The 17,747-nt window shown below is 37.0% G+C and overlaps 2 protein-coding genes across 2 annotated transcripts in view; one reads left to right on the forward strand and one right to left on the reverse strand.

The window, feature by feature from the left end:
* LOC137259781 (uncharacterized) overlaps positions 1–14,503 on the reverse strand; it is a 32,612-nt gene extending 18,109 nt beyond the window's left edge. Inside the window, exons 1-4 of the mRNA XM_067797394.1 lie at positions 14,332–14,503; positions 13,419–13,545; positions 12,269–12,431; positions 1,695–1,865 (exon numbers count right to left, since the gene is read on the reverse strand). Of these exons, the coding sequence (XP_067653495.1) occupies positions 1,695–1,865; positions 12,269–12,431; positions 13,419–13,545; positions 14,332–14,497 (627 nt within the window). The 5' untranslated portion in view covers positions 14,498–14,503. The remainder of the gene's footprint in view (positions 1–1,694; positions 1,866–12,268; positions 12,432–13,418; positions 13,546–14,331) is intronic.
* A 2,236-nt stretch (positions 14,504–16,739) lies between these two features.
* The window catches only part of LOC137259777 (uncharacterized), a 51,361-nt gene continuing 50,353 nt past the window's right edge, over positions 16,740–17,747 (forward strand). The window contains exon 1 of the mRNA XM_067797391.1: positions 16,740–16,791. The gene's annotated coding sequence lies outside the window, so the exon portion shown is untranslated. The remainder of the gene's footprint in view (positions 16,792–17,747) is intronic.

Below are 17,747 nucleotides of genomic sequence, written 5' to 3' on the forward strand. Positions count from 1 at the left end.
GACAAACGCGATCGAGTGTTCAGGTTCGCTGATATGGTTGACATACGTCATCGTATCCAAACTGTACCGATCGAAGCTCATGCTCTAACTCAATTCTCAAAAGGATATACCTGCTCTAAACTCGATTGTCGTCAGACTCGATTATTTACAGACTGCCGACATCCAGCTGGAATATGGACGAGTGTGGTGTTAAAAAACTTTTATCTATCCACGTTTCGTATGGGTCCTGCTTGTCTAGAAAGCTCAAGTGGCTACAAGCAAACGATTTAGATTCTTCAGGAACTGGTGGCGCCATTAGACGGATACACACATATGCCGAAGACGTTCAAAGATTCTTTCACGGATTCTTTCAAAGATGGTGCATCAAAAACGATTTGTGAACTGGTAGATTGACCCGATGGAATTGTAACCTTTTCTAAGCTTCCCGTGTGACATATAAATATTCATTCCTGTTTTATGTTGTTTATTTTTTTTTTTTCATATTCATTTTCAATATTCAGGAATTTATTCGAATCGATCATGAAGTTCCAGTCAAAAGAAGGAATTCACAAATTCATTAAAAACAAATACCACATGTGTATTCGATAGTGATATACATGTATCTGATACGATAATATATACTGAACAGAAAAGAAACGCAACGCTGCTTTTGTCAAGTTTTTAAAAAGATGACATAAAATTGAAAGCTTACTTTTTTAGATTTTTTAGATTTTTCGAAAATTGCGTTTCTTTTGCTGTTCAGTTTAGTTGCATGTATTTTTATTTATTTATTTATTTATTGTTTTTGTTTTTGTTTTTGACTTTTCGTCTGTTGTGTTTCGGCTATTGGCAGGTTACCTTTTAATAACGTTTATAGGAATAAGGTCACTACTTGATGTATATCTTCTGTTGTCCTGGAATACGATCACACCCACATTACACAACAATCCAAGATTGGGGTTATCTATCCAAATTCTTTATCCGAAGCGTTCAGATTCCAGCTGTGGAACAGTGTGGTATGTACTCTCAGTCGGTCACTGCCATCCAGATATTTCCATGCCACATAAATTGATTGTAAAACAGCCTCACTTTCAAACAGCCCATTCTTTTGTCGCAAGGTACGTGGAAATCTCCAGGTGTATACACTGCTTTCTGTCTGAGAATACAGCCCCTACTCAGGGCTGACTAACATACCAAGCAACCATGAGAGATGCATATTAAAGCGAGAATCTAGTCACGGGGACAACATTTGCTGCCAAATTAGAACAATTGCTGACGCAATTATTTGGATAAATTAAATAAAATTAAATCAGATTAATTAAATTAGTGAAACAAAATAGAATAGAATAAACTTACATTAATGAAACAAAAATAAAACAGAATAAACTTAAATTAATGAAGCAAAATAAAATAAAACAAAATAAGACATAAATAAAATCGACCAAAATTTATAAAATACAAATAAAAATAAAATAAGAATGTGAATGAATTTATGTAACAACATGAAACATGAAAATCAAATATAATACACAAAAAAAATAAATAAAAAAATAAGACAGAAAAAAGTCAGATAAGTTTGAAAGAAGAGGGCTAAAATCTTATGATTAATTTCTTGTGGCCTAACTGGAATTTAGTTGCCATGAGATACTTTCAAGATAGGCCACGACATACCCTAAAAAACAGGACAGCAGTCGCAAAGATATAGCAAGTCTCACCTTGGGGTCATATTCGTGTCTGTTCACGGGCCAGTCTTCAGGTCCCCCTGACAGGATGTAATGTTTGCAACCAGCGCTGGTCCTCAAGTAACGGTGGTCCTTTCCATGGAGGCCCTTTACGTGGACGTAGCCGAGCTCGCCGACGTGAAACGGGTCCTCCCCGAATGTCTCCTGAGTGAGTGAATGAGTGAGTATTGTTTGTCAGAACCTTTAGCAATATTCCAGCAATACCACGATGTGGTACACAAGAAATGGGCTCTAAACGTTGTACCCATGTGGGGAATCGAACTCGAGTATTCAGCTTTAACCATTAGGCTAACCCACATCCCCGGAATGGAATGGTAGTACCAATTCCAAACATGAGATTTCATGTTGAGAGAGTGGAAACGGAGTACAAGCATCAATTCTGCATTAATTCGGTCGTTGCTCCTGATCAGACTACACTGACGTTAAAACAGAAGTACAAAACTCGTCAGGCGCACAGCAAGTAGAGAGTATTGAGGGCTTGTCCAACCTTTCAAGTAAATATCAGGTGAATGCTCGGCTTTTGTCTATAATGGTAGATCCGCTAGTGCTTTGTAAGTAAAATTTTGTTTCTAAGTCACAATCCAAAAAACATCTTCAAAGTGTCCTTTGTGTTGGTTAATACAGTCCCAAAACACCACATGTGCACTAGCAATGGCTTTCTCAAATCGGCGCAAAACACGCTGGCTATCCTACAAACAAAACTTAACAAATCATTGATGTTTCTTATCCTCTTTTTGTAGTACGTTTCACCCACAAATCGGTACTCTTTATATTTTACATTCAGTCTAAGATCTGTCACAGATAGTGTCCAAACAATGCGTGTGTAACTGCGTGTCTTGAGTGATGACCTTGAGTGATGAAGTTTTAGAACGCGGCTTCATTTATTTGTTTGTCTATTGCAACACAACACTATTTCATGTAAACTGACATTCACCCTTGTTGGTTTGCATCATGTACACAACAGTCGTGTAATCTTTTTAAGATAACAAGTTATAAAAATACTCCCAAAGCGCCAGATGTGTACTTTCTTTTGTACGTCAGTATTTACGACGGCGCTGTGTGTAAATAACGTTTCCAGACAAGCCACTTAGATTTCAATAGCAACCTCCAAGTCGGGTACTATGATACCAGTTTATCCGTACCGACCTAGTGGTGAAGTTATGGGTCCTTTCCGGCAAACATATTCTGCTTGAGACCCTAACAGATGCAGATGTCCAGCAAAGACGAGGTCCAACTTCCCAAAGCTTCACAACTTTCTTCCACAACTCCAAACATCAAATCAGCATGTTGTCATATCATGTCAGTCTTACGAATATACACAGTCATAAAAATATTGTTTTCCAAAGTCAATCGTCAGTATAGTGCTGTATTTATGGAATCTCTTAAACTACCAACGTCAATGACAATATCCCTCCGCAGGCTAGCTCAGTGATTATGGCGTTGGCACTTAATGTGGAAGACTCAGAATTGATTCCCCACATCGGGAGTCCATTTCTTGTGTAATGGGTGGTGAGATAGCCTAATGATTAAAGAGTACTCTCGTCACTCCAAATATCCGGTTCGATACCCCACATGGCTATAATGGGTAAAGTCCATATATGGTGTCACTCTCCGTGATATTGCTGGATTATTGCTAAAATGGTCGTGAAACTATACTCACTCACTCACTCACTCACTCACTCACTCTCAAATATTACGGATTGCTAGAGATATCCACATTAACCTTTAGCCTGCTGAATTAATTTCAGCATAAGGCGCTAATAAGAGGGTGGGTGATTTCAAACACTCAGTGCGTCACTAAAGAAGGGACAACTGAAAAAGTATTCAGCTCATTAATACTACATACAAAAATAAACATTATTATCAAAAAATATCCAGATAATTTCAAACGTACAGATATTAATTACAAGACAAACATAAACAGAGTAAATTTTCCTGAATTTACCTGAATTACTCGATTGGTAGCCGGATGCGTTTTATATTAGGAACCGTATAAATTGTCCAATTATCGCAAACTGATTTCAATATTCTTACTACTGATATTTCATAAGTATCTGACTTAAATTTCGTATATTTGTATCGGCAAATATCCGCGCGACGACAAATTAAAAAATAATTCTGAAAAAAAATAATCGAAAACGTTCGTCGTAAACAAATCATATTTTCGATGTCATGACAGGTCTGACTGAAATGGCACTATTACGTTTATTTAAACGTGTCATGTAATGAAAATAGCAGAATAAAATACATGATTCATAAGCATTCATGAGTGCAAATATCAAGTGTTATGGTTCATTAATCTTTGCACAAACCCACAAAAAGACGGTGTTAAATCGTGTTACGCATACGAAAAAACAAACATGGCGCGCTTCGTCCAACTCCTACATAAAATATAGCTGTTTTGGTCAGAAGAAAGATTACAGAACTCTTCTGTGTAAGACCTGGTGAAAGAGGGAGAATTTCTCATTCTACAAGTGTTCCATGTATCATTTTCCGTTTAGTATGACGAAAGACAGACGAAAATTAAGATCGTGAAATCTAACTTGTTTTCTAGTAAGTGCAAAGGTCACCGGATGTGATGTCACAGACGGGGATTGCTTGATGAAATTCATTCGCTATTGAATATGAACAGAAAAGTTGGAGATATTTCGCCTGAATTTAGCACAAATAACTGTTTAAAGTGATTAATCAGAGCTCATAGAATTTTCTTGGTGTATTTTTGACTATATAATTTGCACATAGCCGAACCAGTTTGACCTTGTATGCTCCCGTGACCCGGAAACAGTAGTCGATCAACACTGCAGATGCAAGTTTTTCAGTATCTTTTATTTGAATTTTTATTCATATTAGGCACATTACTTTATTGTCCACTGAATATAAAGATAGCAAAGATATAATTGTGATGCATGTTGATCCCAGCTTATTGTTTTTTTCACATGGTCCAACACAGAAACGTGTACAAATATCATTCTCAACAACAGGTGCGCGGATATGGGCGTGGCATTTGTGTTTCAAAATAACATTCATGCTTTTCTTTTTATGACGATGTAGTGTAGTAAGAACTGCAGTATACATGTTTTATAAACAAAAATATATTTTCAGTTCTAGTTTCACATGAAATCGGAGATGATTTGATAAAAATTGCGTTCATATTACATGATTGGGAAAATTATATGTCTCACTTTAGAACAAGTTGAATTACATTCATAATTTTATGCAATGAATTAACGTTCTTGATGAATAATTACGATAGATTTGTCAATGCTTTATGTTTCATAACTGGTTACAACTTTAAATCTTTTCATATACTTTAATATGTTAAATGATAATAATATGACAATTATTTTTCTCTCTCAAATAGACAAAGGCAAAGACACTTAAAATCTGTCAATGCATTTGCAACGTGTAAATAACCAAATTTTAATTAATGTCTTTCAGTAATGTGGAAAGCTGACAGTTTTGCACAATTTTTTATTACAACTACATGTATGCCATAAAATATATGGATAGAAGTTACAAATTATTTTGTGTATTTTATTTCTTCATAATATCGTGCCAAAATGTACATCAAATACAAATGGGTGATGAGTTATTTTTGTTTTCAACAGTACCACTTTGTTTGCTGAATTATTTTGAATCGCACATGACAAATAATGTCATTTATGTTGTTGAAGTAACAGTACATGTAAATTTATCGGAAAATGTTATCATTTGATAAAAAAGAAACCATATACATATAAGAAGTTATATTGTCTCTGGTGAAAGTAAACAGGCTTCATATTCTGTAAATATATATTATTCTACCTTATTGTCTTTTCCTGGGTTTAGGAACAATGTCACAATATGAAATGGGTCTAATGAACTTTCAAGGATTGTTTCTGTTTGCTGAAGTGTCTGATGGTGATATACTCCAATTATTTAGTGTTCAATAGCCTAAACCATCATGAAACAAGAAACATGAAGAACAGTCCTCCTTGAATAACAAAATGCCAAGGACTGAGCAGTCTTCCGTTAAAGATCTGGAAGCATTTGATTTATATGTCTTTGCCATATACACACGGCAATGAAAAAAAATCCAAATTGAAATCTTAAAGAATAGCTCCAAACTGGACAACAAAAACCACTCACTGCAGAGCTCAGTATTAGGAAAAAAGAAATTTACTTGCCACCACATGATTACCTTGATGCCAAAGACTAACATAGGTTGCACCTCCTACTCAACACTTAATTATATTCCATATTCAAAACATCACTACGACAAAATTATTCTAGGTCTGGTATGATAATTTCATATTACTTCATGAAATTTCATCACAAGAAAAAAATGAGTCTGTCTTTCGATCACTGTCAGTGTAATCACTGCTCCAAGAGTTTGGATCATCAGTCTGTTTCCCAGATGAAGTCTGTTTTAACAGTAAAATATGAACATAGACAGTGTGCAAGTAGGTAAAAAGTATGGCCATAAACATGAGGTACATTTTGCAGTTCAGATTGCACTAGTGCAATATCTAAAAGCTGTATGGAACCACGGACTGAGCCACATGACATGATTTTTTTTATACAAATATGCACACACGTCAAACAATTTGATCTGAAACATTACCTGCATTATACTGGGCAGAATTAACTCCGAAAGCTCTGCTGTTTGGAGTAACAAAATAATTTCAATTTTGCTCCAAATTCGTGAACAAAAGATGTGATGTTTAGCTGTTTTAATGTCTAAAATAAATACTGATTCACAAAGACGATGACAGTTGTTTTCTAAGCAGTAATTAATTTTTATGAAATACATTTACTGTACGTTACATTCTCACACTAGCTCTGGTTTCGTTCGTTTCTGCAAAAGGAAAAATGATTTTTTTTTCATGACATCTTCAATCATCAAAATTGTACTTCTTGTGACGATATACACAGAATATTCTGTTATTGTTACGACACACTGACCATTTATATGCCTCCCCGTGTCAGAACATTCTTTGAAAAAAATAGACCGCGAAAATCATCGACTTCGGATTTGCTAAACTAAAGATCAACACATCGACGGCTAACTTCAGGAGAAATACTACAACACAAGCAACAAATGACAACTGCTATTGAACACAACTAACAGTAAATGACCGAGAATGACTGAAAGGTAATTCTGGTGTATAGTATGGATCTTACGGGAATTTGAATCAGTTTAGAAAATGTATCAATGGTCGTTTTCCAACTCGTTCACATTTTACTTCCACGAGTGCCATCCCGTGTACGTGCTTCCGGTTTCATCAAGGGTGGGTACAATTACAAATATTGTGATACCGTTTCATGATCTGCATTATATAGGTATTGAGTCGTTTTCTTTCAATGTTTATGTGTTCAGATTCTGCGTATGAACGCATATTTTCCAACATCCTTCGTATCTTGACACTTAGAAAGACCGCGAGTTTGGCCACGCCCTTTCGGGTCACCTACGGCTGTCAACTTTGTGGATGTTGGAAGGTTTATCAAACCAAATCAAAATAAAATCGCTAAATCTGGTAATTTCTGTGCAGAGGCAATAACATTTACCTATTCACACCGTGTAATTAATTCCAGATAAAATAATTGGATATGTCAAAAGGATGGCACATTTTCTTCGGCATCACGATACATGTGGAGTTGTTTGTTTACCGCCGTTGCCATGATCGTTTCTATTCGTCCAATCGATGATATAACATTGAGATTGGTTTTGTTTATATTTATTTGAGCCGAAAGTTACTAATTTTTAGAAAATGGGAAACTTATGAGCTTTCTCTTCGTCAAGGAACAAAAAAATATCGACTAAACTATCAAAAAATATTTCATTATGAAGAAAATATTAGACTGGGTACCACACGGCGTGGTGCGCTGGAAGTCAACAATGGCCGTTATTTTCGACTGCGTGCCGAGAAATTCGGCGATCTCATTTTTAATTCGCGGGCGTTTCGTTTTAAGGTATATAAACGTATTGAACATTACATATTTAAAAAAGTGAGAATTAGCACATTCCATACATAATTCATATGACACGTAAATCCGACTCGTTGAATAATTATTGCAAGTTTTATTTGGAGATGTCATTATCCTGCACTCCTGTCGAATGGGTTCGACGGTAGATCTAGCATTGAGAGGATTAACCTTTAGCCTGCTGAATTAATTTCAGCATAAGGCGCTGAGAAGAGGGTGGGTGATTTCAAACAGTCGGTGTGTCACTAAATAAGGAACAACTGAAAAAATATTCAGCCCATTAATACTAGATAGAAAAATAAACATTATTATCAAAAAATATCCAGACAATTTCAAACGTACAGATATTAATTGCAAGACAAACATAAATAAAGTAAATTTTATTGAATTTAACTGAACTGCTCGATTGACAGCCGGATGCATTTTATATTAGGAGCCGTATAAATTGTTCAATTATCGCAAACCGATTTCAATATTCTTACTACTGATATTTCATAAGTATCTGACTTTAATTTCGTATATTTGTATCGGCAAATATCCGCGCGACGACAAATTAAAAATTAATTCTGAAAAAAATAATCGAAAACGTTCGTCGTAAACAAATCATATTTTCGATGCCATGACAGGTCTCACTGAAATGGCACGATTACGTTTATTTAAACGTGTCATGTCATGAAAATAGCAGAATAAAATACATGATTTATAAACATTCATGAGTGCAAATTTCAAGTGTTATGGTTCAATAAGTTTTGCACAAACCCGCAAAAAGACGGTGTTAGATCGTGTTACACGTACGAAAAACAAACATGGCGCGCTTCGTCCAACTCCTTTATAAAATATAGCTTTTTTAGTCAGAAGAAATATTACAGAACTCTTCTGTGTAAGACCTGGCGAAAGAGGGAGCATTTCTCATTCTACAAGTGTTCCATGTATCATTTTCCGTTTAGTATGACGAGAGACATATGAAAATTAAGATCGTGAAATCTAACTTGTTTTCTAGTAAATGCAAAGGTCACCGGATGTGATGTCACAGACAGGGATTGTCTGAGGAAATTCATTCGTTATTGAATATTAACAGAAAAGTTGGAGATATTTCGTCTAACAAACCCAACTTTAGCACAAATAACTGTCTAAAATGATTAATCAGAGCTCATAGATTTTTCTTGGTGTATTTTTTACTATATAATTCGCAAATAGCCGAACCAGTTTGACCTTGTATGCTCCCGTGACCCGGAAACAGTAGTCGATCAACACTGCCGATGCAAGTTTTTCAGCATCTTTATTTGAATGTTTGTTCATATTAGGCACATTACTCTATTGTCCACTGAATATAATGACAGCAAAGATATAATTGTGATGCATGTTGATCCTAGCTCATTCTGTTTTTTGACATGGTCCGACACAAAAACGTTTACAAACATCATTCTCAACAACAGGTGCGCGGATATGGGCGTGGCATTTGTGTTTCAAAATAACATTCATGCTTTTCTTTTTGTGACGATTTAGTGTAGTAGCAACTGCAGTATACATGTTTTATTAACTAAAATATATTTTCAGTTATAGTTTCACATAACATCGGAGATGATTTGATAAATATTGCGTTCAAATTACATGATTGGAAAAATTATATGTCTCACTTCAGAACAAGTTGAATTACATTCATAATTTTATGCAATAAATTAACGTTCTTGTTGAATAATTATGATAGATTTGTCAATGTTTTATGTTTCATAACTGGTTACAACTTTAAATCTTTTCATATATTTTCATATGTTGATTGATATTAATAATATGACAATTATTTTTCTCTCCAAAATAGACAAGGGCAAAGACACTTAAAGTCTGTCAATGCATTAGCAACGTGTAAATAACCAAATTATAATTAATGTCTTTCAGTAATGTTGAAAACTGACAATTTTACACAATTCTTAAATACAACTACATGTATGCCATAAAATATATGGATAGATGTTACATATTATTTTGTGTATTTTATTTCTTTATAATATCATGCCAAAATGTACATCAAATACAAATGGGTGATGAGCTATTTTTGTTTTCAACAGTACCACTTTGTTTACTGAATTATTTTGAATCGCACATGACTAATGTCATTTATGTTGTTGCAGTAACAGTATATTTATCAGAAAATGTTATCATTTGATAAAAAAAGAAACCATATACATATAATAAGTTATATTGTCTCTGGTGAAAGTAAACAGGCTTCATGTTCTGTAAATATATATTACTCTACCTTATTGTCTTTTCCTGGGTTTAGGAGCAATGTCACAATATCAAATGAGTCTATTGAACTTTCAAGGATTGTTTCTGTTTGCTGAAGTGTCTGATGGTGATACTCCAATTATTTAGTGTTCAATAGCCTAAACCATCATAAAACAAGAAACATCAAGAACAGTCTTCTTTGAATAACAAAATGCCAAGGTCTTTGGTTTAAGATCTGGAAGCATTTGATATATATGTCTTTGTCATATAAGTATTGCAATGAAAAAAATCTAAATTGAAATCATAATGAATAGTTCCAAACTGGACAACAAAAACCACTCACTGCAGAGCTCAGTATTAGGAAAAAAGAAATCTACTTGTCCCTGGTGCCACCACATGATTACCTTGATGCCACAGACTAACACAGGTTGCACCTCCTGCTCAGCACTTAATTATCTGTCACTTGTAGTTTTGATGTTCCATATTCAAAACATCACTACAACAAAATTATTCTAGGTCTGGTATGATAATTTCATATTACGTCATAAAATTTCATCACAAGAAACAAATGAGTCTGTCTTTCAATCACTGTCAGTGTAATCACTGCTCCAAGAGTTTGGATCATCAGTCTGTTATAACAGTAAAATAAGAACATAGACACTTTAAAAAGTATGGCCATAAACATGAGGTACATTTTGCAGTTCAGATTGCACTAGTGCAATATCTAAAAGCTTTATGGAGCCACGGACTGAGCCACATGACATGATTTTTTTTTACACAAATATGCACACACGTCAAACAATTTGATCTGAAACATTACCTGCATTATACTAGGTAGAATTAACTCCGAAAGCTCTGCCGTTTGGAGTAACAAAATAATTTCAATTTTGCTCCAAATTCGTGAACAAAAGATGTGGTGTTTAGCTGTTTTAATGTCTAAAATAAATACTGATTCTCTAAGACGATGACAGTTGTTTTCTAAGCAGTAATTAATTTTTATGAAATACATTTACTGTACGTTACATTCTCACACTAGCTCTGGTTTCGTTCGTTTCTGCACAAGGAAAAATGATTTTTTTTCATGACATCTTCAATCATCAAAATTGTACTTCTTGTGACGATATACACAGAGCATTATAATGTTATTGTTACGACACACTGACAATTTATAAGTCTCCCCGTGTCAGAACATTCTTCGAAAAAAATAGACCGCGAAAATCATCGACTTCGGATTTGCTAAACTAAAGATCAACACATCGACGGCTAACTTGAGGAGAAATACTACAACACAAGCAACAAATGACAACTGCTATTGAACACAACTAACAGTAAATAACTGAGGATGACTGAAAGGTAATTCTGGTGTATAGTATGGATCTTACGGGAATTTGAATCCGTTTAGAAAATGTATCAATGGTCGTTTTCAAACTCGTTCATATTTTACTTCCACGAGTGCCATGCCGTGTACGTGCTTCCGGTTTCATCAAGGGTGGGTACAATTACAAATATTGTGATATTGTTTCATGATCTGCATTATATAGGTATTGAGTCGTTTTCTTTCAATGTATATGTGTTCAGATTCTGCGTATGAACGCGTTTTTTCAAACAACCTTCGTATCTTGTAACTTAGAAAGACCGCGAGTTTGGCCACGCCCTTTCGGGTCACCTACGGCTGTCAACTTTGTGAATGTTGGAAGGTTTATCAAACAAAATCAAAATAAAATCGCTAAATATGGTAATTTCTGTGCAGAGACAATAACATTTACCTATTAACACCGTGTAATTAATTCCAGATAAAATAGTTGGATATGTCAAAAGGATGGCACATTCCCTTCGGCATCACGATGCATGTGGAGTTGTTTGTTTACCGCCGTTGCCATGATCGTTCCTGTTCGTCCAATCGATGATGTAACATTGAGATTGGTTTTGTTTATAATTATTTGAGCCGAAAGTTAGTAATTTTTAGAAAATGGGAAACTTATGGGCTTTCTCTTCGTCAAGGAACAAAAAATATGGATTAAACTATCAAAAAATATTTCATTATGAAGAAAATATTAGACTGGGTACCACACGATGGTGGTGCGCTGGAAGTCAACAATGGCCGTTATTTTCGACTGCGTGCCGAGAAATTCGGCGATCTCATTTTTAATTCGCGGGCGTTTCGTTTTAAGGTATACAAACGTATTGAACATTATGTATTTAAAAAGGTGAGAATTAGTACATTCCATACATAATTCATATGACACGTAAATCCGACTCGTTGAATAATTATTGCAAGTTTTATTTGGAGATGTCACTATCCTGCACTCCTGTCGAATGGGTTCGACGGCAGCATTGAGAGGATTAATGACAGTGTGTACCTGTCCTCTGCCCCACCGGGGGTCTCTGAAGACGTCGACGTTGGGGCTGAAGCAGCTGATGCCTCTGTGGATGTTGATACGTTCATGGTGCGCCACGAAGTAGTTGTGATAGGCCCGCACTTCAATACTCGTGGCTTCCGCGATCCGGTATACTAGGTCCGCACTGAAGACAAAGTCACGTGATCTCGGCAACACCACAAGTGGTGTAATTTATCATTTAAATGTTAAATAACATGAGATAAAACGATAAAACGATCACATGCATTTATTGTTTGTTTTATCGTGTAACTACTCCACACTCAGCTCACTGCACATTCAATCATCGAACATCTGCGGATACACTTCTGCTTATCTGAAGGACGACATTACCGCAAACTGATGACAAATATGGTATATGCGGGAACCAAGTTGATACTTTAATACTAGATTTCCACACATCAAACTCCGACACAACAGAGAGAGTTTATTTGGTTCGCCGCCTTTACCAGTATTCTAGCTAGCACCGGAAATGGGCTTCACACATTGTCCCCACAAGGGGGAATAGATTTGGGGCCTTCGCCGTGACGAGCTAACGCTTTCACCACATGACTACCTCACCACCCCTTTTTGACTGGACCTGATTAGGAACAGGGCAGTCCAGTGATTGGTGTCATGAGCAATAGGGATGCCGAGGCATGCATCAACCCCTTGACAGAGTCTGGTACCCCGATCACAATCACTTGCTGGTATTATGGTATCAAATTTGATCCTATGTCAAACCAATTGAACCATTGAAGGCATTGCATGCACTGAAGGGTGTATTGGGTGTGTAAGTGAGTCGGGGTTTGCGCCGCTTTTAGCAGTATCCCAACCATATCACGGCATGGAACGCTTGACAGCGGATCCACGCGTTGTACCCATGTAAGGATCGGGGTCTTCGGCGACAAAGGTTTTAGTTGGGTATTTTTGGTTTGTTTGGGTTTTTTCTTGGATTGTTTGTTAGCTGCTGTCTTCTTAAAAATATCACCTACAGTTGCGAAAATATGTAAAAAAAACTCGTGATTGCTTGCATAAGCAACTTCGTGTAGACCATTCTATGTGTACACTTCAAAGAGGTTAAATAACACAAGGGTTATCACTCATATCACTAAAGTTTAACAAAGAGACTCACTCAAAGGATGCCCCAAGTCCTATAAACTGTGGAAAGCCGGTAGCGTTCCTAGCAACATCTCCACGACCGCAGTTGGTCCACCAGGAGTAGTTATCGATTCCCAGGTGTTTGATTGCTGGAGACTCGCCTGACGTGTACAGTACCAACATCATCAACATTAACAACACATGAAACATCATCAACATTAACATCATGAAACATCATGAACACAGAGTGAGCACAGTGTTCTCCTTCTTCAACCTGTTCAATCCGGAGTCTTCAATATGCCTGCATAACACACGACCGTCCCCGTACAGGCAGAGCTCGTGTTACCACTGCAGCCCAAGATCTGTACATCCGGGTACTACAGTTGCGTGATCGTACTGCCGCGGCATTCGTAACTACTCGTCTCGGGTACTGCCACGCGTGAGAGCACAGCAACCAGAGAACCTGGTCTTCGGAGGATATCCGGTCAAACTGTACGGAACAGGTTGAAAGAGATTGGTTTGAGAGCCAGGAAACTCGTCGTCTGTTTTGTGCTACGTCGTCACCATCGCGCTCAGCGTCTCCGTTATTGAAAAGTAACCACTTGGTTGTATACTAGACTTTACCTTCTTCTGAACTGATAGTAAGATTTCATGCACTAAAGTCTATTTGTGGACGAGTTATACACGTTTGAAAATACATGTACAACATTTTCGCAACAGATTTCTCGTCTGTGCGTTTCTTTTTGTGGATACAATGCGATACAATACAATACAAATAATATGAAACAAAGAGTTGTAACTAAAATCTAGGATGCTGTGGGATGCTGTGTCACAATCAAAACGGTACGAAAATATTCCTGTGTCTTATATATACAAAGAATATTTATGCAATAATTCCAAAGGACCAAGTGTGTACTTTATTTTGTGCGTCAGTTTAGGTTACTCACCGTGACCACTGGCCAGTTGGACTTGAATCTCCTCCAAGGTCATTCGGCCGACGAGATCATCCACCCTGGCGCTCCAGTCCAGATGTGTGTTCTGGTACGGCAGAACGCCATGGGCAACGTGAACTGCTGCTGCACACAAGGCGACCACAAGAACGGCCCACATCATACTTAGCACTGACAACAGTTCTTGGTCTACGCAGATAACATGGGATCGGCCAAACCTATAGGTATGCGTAGAATTTTGGTGTCAACAGTTCAAGCATTTGTTTCTTCAACAAATTGACCATTACCGAGTTTAAACCCAATGGGTGAGTGAGTGGGTGAGTGGGTGGGTGGGTGGATGGATGGGTGAGTGAATGAGTGAGTGAGTGAGTGAGTGATAGAGTGATTGATAGAGTGAGTGAGTTACGTTTTACGCCGCACCCAGCAATATTCCAGCTGGATGTCGGCGGTCTGTTCCTAATACAGTCCGGACCCGACAATCCAGTGATCAAAGGTATGAGCATCAAGCATGGGCTACTGAAGACCAGTTCTAACCCGGACCTTCACAGGTCGAGTAAATACCTTGTATTGTCCGATACATGTATCTCTATTGTGATTTGACTTGTATTGTCTGATACATGTATCTCTATTGTGATTTGACTTGCCATATATTGGGACCTGAAGTGTCTGGCAGGGAATGAGACTTAAGGCACATGTAGAGTCTTTCTACTACATAGCAACGCTCAGAACTATATGTTGTGACTATGATACAAATTTTTTTAGAATAGAGTTTAGTTTTTTTAGTATGCTCTCGTAATATCACGGCGGGGAACACCAGAAATGGGTTACCCATGCCGGGAATCGAACATCGGTTCTTCGGCGTTACGAGCAAACGCTTAAACCACTAGACTACATCAAAACCCAGATTTTAAGTATGAAAGGATGTCAATTAAGTATGACGGGAAAACACCTGTTTCTATAGATTTTAGATTTTATTTCAAACCGTTGACTGACTGACGTGTGTCGCTTCAGTGAGTAAGCATGGATTTACGCCGCTGTTAGCAATATTCCAACAATATCACGACAGGGGACACCAAAAATGTACTTCACGCACTGTGCCCATGTGGGAAATAGAACCCAGGCTCAGAGCGTGATGAGCGAACGCTTTAACCACTTGGCTACTCCATCGCCTACATAAATGCATTACAGAAAAATAAATGATGGTTGAGTCTCCAATAACGCCGCTTTCAATGATAGGGTAGTAATACAGTGTTAATATGTATACCCTCGTTCCTCATTGTGGACAATTATGTCGTCTTGAAGGACTGTGCATGTGTGTGTAATGATTTGAGCGACCGCTCATCAAATCAAGGCCCAGGTTCGATTCTCCACACAGGTAAATTGCGTGGGGCCCATCCACGGCCGTGATACTCCGGGAATTGTCTACATGCAGAGTAGAACAACTCACTCGCCTAAATAGCCATAAATGAATGAATTCGAAGTGAACTACACAGCCATGCATACACCTGAATTACTTTGCCACAATCTGGTACATACGTTGGACATTAAACAGTAAAATTAGGAAAACATGAAAAATAATATCATATCTTTCATTAACAAGACATTACTTGTGATAGCAATGTAGAGGTCTACATTTTTTTTGCAAAGGTTCAGATCAGATATCACCTGACAAAACAATAATCTACTTTAAATTATCAGTTTACTGGCGAAATTTTTAGATGAAAATCATGAACGCATAACATTGCACATATTTACATAAACGATCGGCAGTAATATTTTCTTGAAAAAATCTTGAAATGTATGTGTAATTAGTTTATAATGAAAATTATGAAATTATGAATGTCTTAATTTTTGGATTGATTCCATATATTCGAATTTTCATGCTGGTTTGTAGCTGTGGTCGGGGAATCCTTTGTATAGTTTAAATTTTGTTCGTCAAGCTGAAGATCCGGGTTGTGCAACGTCAGATATTTCACATATACTGGATTATTGACACTATTGTTCGAAGCTGGACGGGCGTAAAACCCAAGTCACTTATCCCGGTCGTCAGTCAAATCAGCCAACTTGGAAACTGGTACACTGTCTGCGCAATGTTGCAAGAATCATTCGTAACTACTCGTCTCCTTCCGTGGCCTACAACAAGAAGACATCCGCCTTGCCGGAATGACACGAGCAGTTACGAATGGTGCAAGAATAAACGCTACGCTAGACACTGGGGAATACAGTTTAACTTTGCCAGTGCGCATTAATATGTCAAATATGTATCGCGAATAATTAACGTATGCCTCAAATGTAATGTTAGGAAACTGATGTATTGGTGGAATATTATCTGCAGAACTGTACTGTATTTCAAGTTTAAGCCTGTACAGAAAGAATATATTGCACTATGTTGTTATATGACCATCACTTCCGGTTTGTTGAGACGTGACAGGGCAGGATTGTTTACAGTGGTTTCAGGTGCGTGTGGTTTTTCGATTTCAGTGTATACTGATATAAAGCACGACTTTGTTTCAACGGTATTTCAGTGTCAGTCAGTACACCCCAGAGAGTTGTCACGCAACAAAAAAGCAAAGTACAAATGAATTTTACTCAGTGCCAATGCGTGTCATGGGCGCGGTGTGTTAGAAATAAGTGTTTTAGGTCATAGTTTATTTTAACGTCTTTAATTTGTTCTAAAACTGCTTTCTGTTTTCGTTCACTTTTCGTGGAATTTTGTCTTCCATACTCGATCATTGTTTAAATACCAGTATGTACGTATGTATGCACGTGTCTTTTTTTGCAGTAAACCTCGTATGTGAAACTGCAAATAGATTTGCTAAGTGGATTTTTCTTTACGACGTGTACAACAATAATTGTCATATTTCCTGGAAGGTAAAAGACCCTTCCGTACGCCTCACCCCAATCAAAAGCCAAAATTGTAAAGTGACATGCATACCCTACCCTAATTATGCAGTCAATAAACTAAAACCAGGTATAAAAACAGTTAACACATTTCGGTGTTGGAATTTTACACCGGGGAATGTGGAAATATTGATATTATTAAGAGGGGGTGTCCGGCGGAACTCTTTCCGATTGGAATGAGCTTGTCCTGTTTCATGTTGTTTCATGTTCATTATTTATAGTTCTTTATTCCCTTCTTACAGGTAACAAGCAAGCAGTGCTCGTTTAGTTAGGCATGGTTTAAAAATATATGTTCCACAAATAACTGGATTACTGACAAGAGTTTGAGAACTGACATTACACAGAAATGTGAAGGAAGGTATAGAATGGACACTTACAGATTACAAAATAAAGTGCATCACAACGTTTAAATCGTACCCAATTCATGACAACATACAGAATAGTAGTAAAACGGTCCTATGAATGAAGTTATTATCAAATAGTAAGGTGCAATAATGCTGATGACATGAAAT

The sequence above is a fragment of the Haliotis asinina genome, chromosome 13 (assembly GCF_037392515.1).
Source record: "Haliotis asinina isolate JCU_RB_2024 chromosome 13, JCU_Hal_asi_v2, whole genome shotgun sequence".
Lineage (NCBI taxonomy): Eukaryota > Metazoa > Mollusca > Gastropoda > Lepetellida > Haliotidae > Haliotis > Haliotis asinina.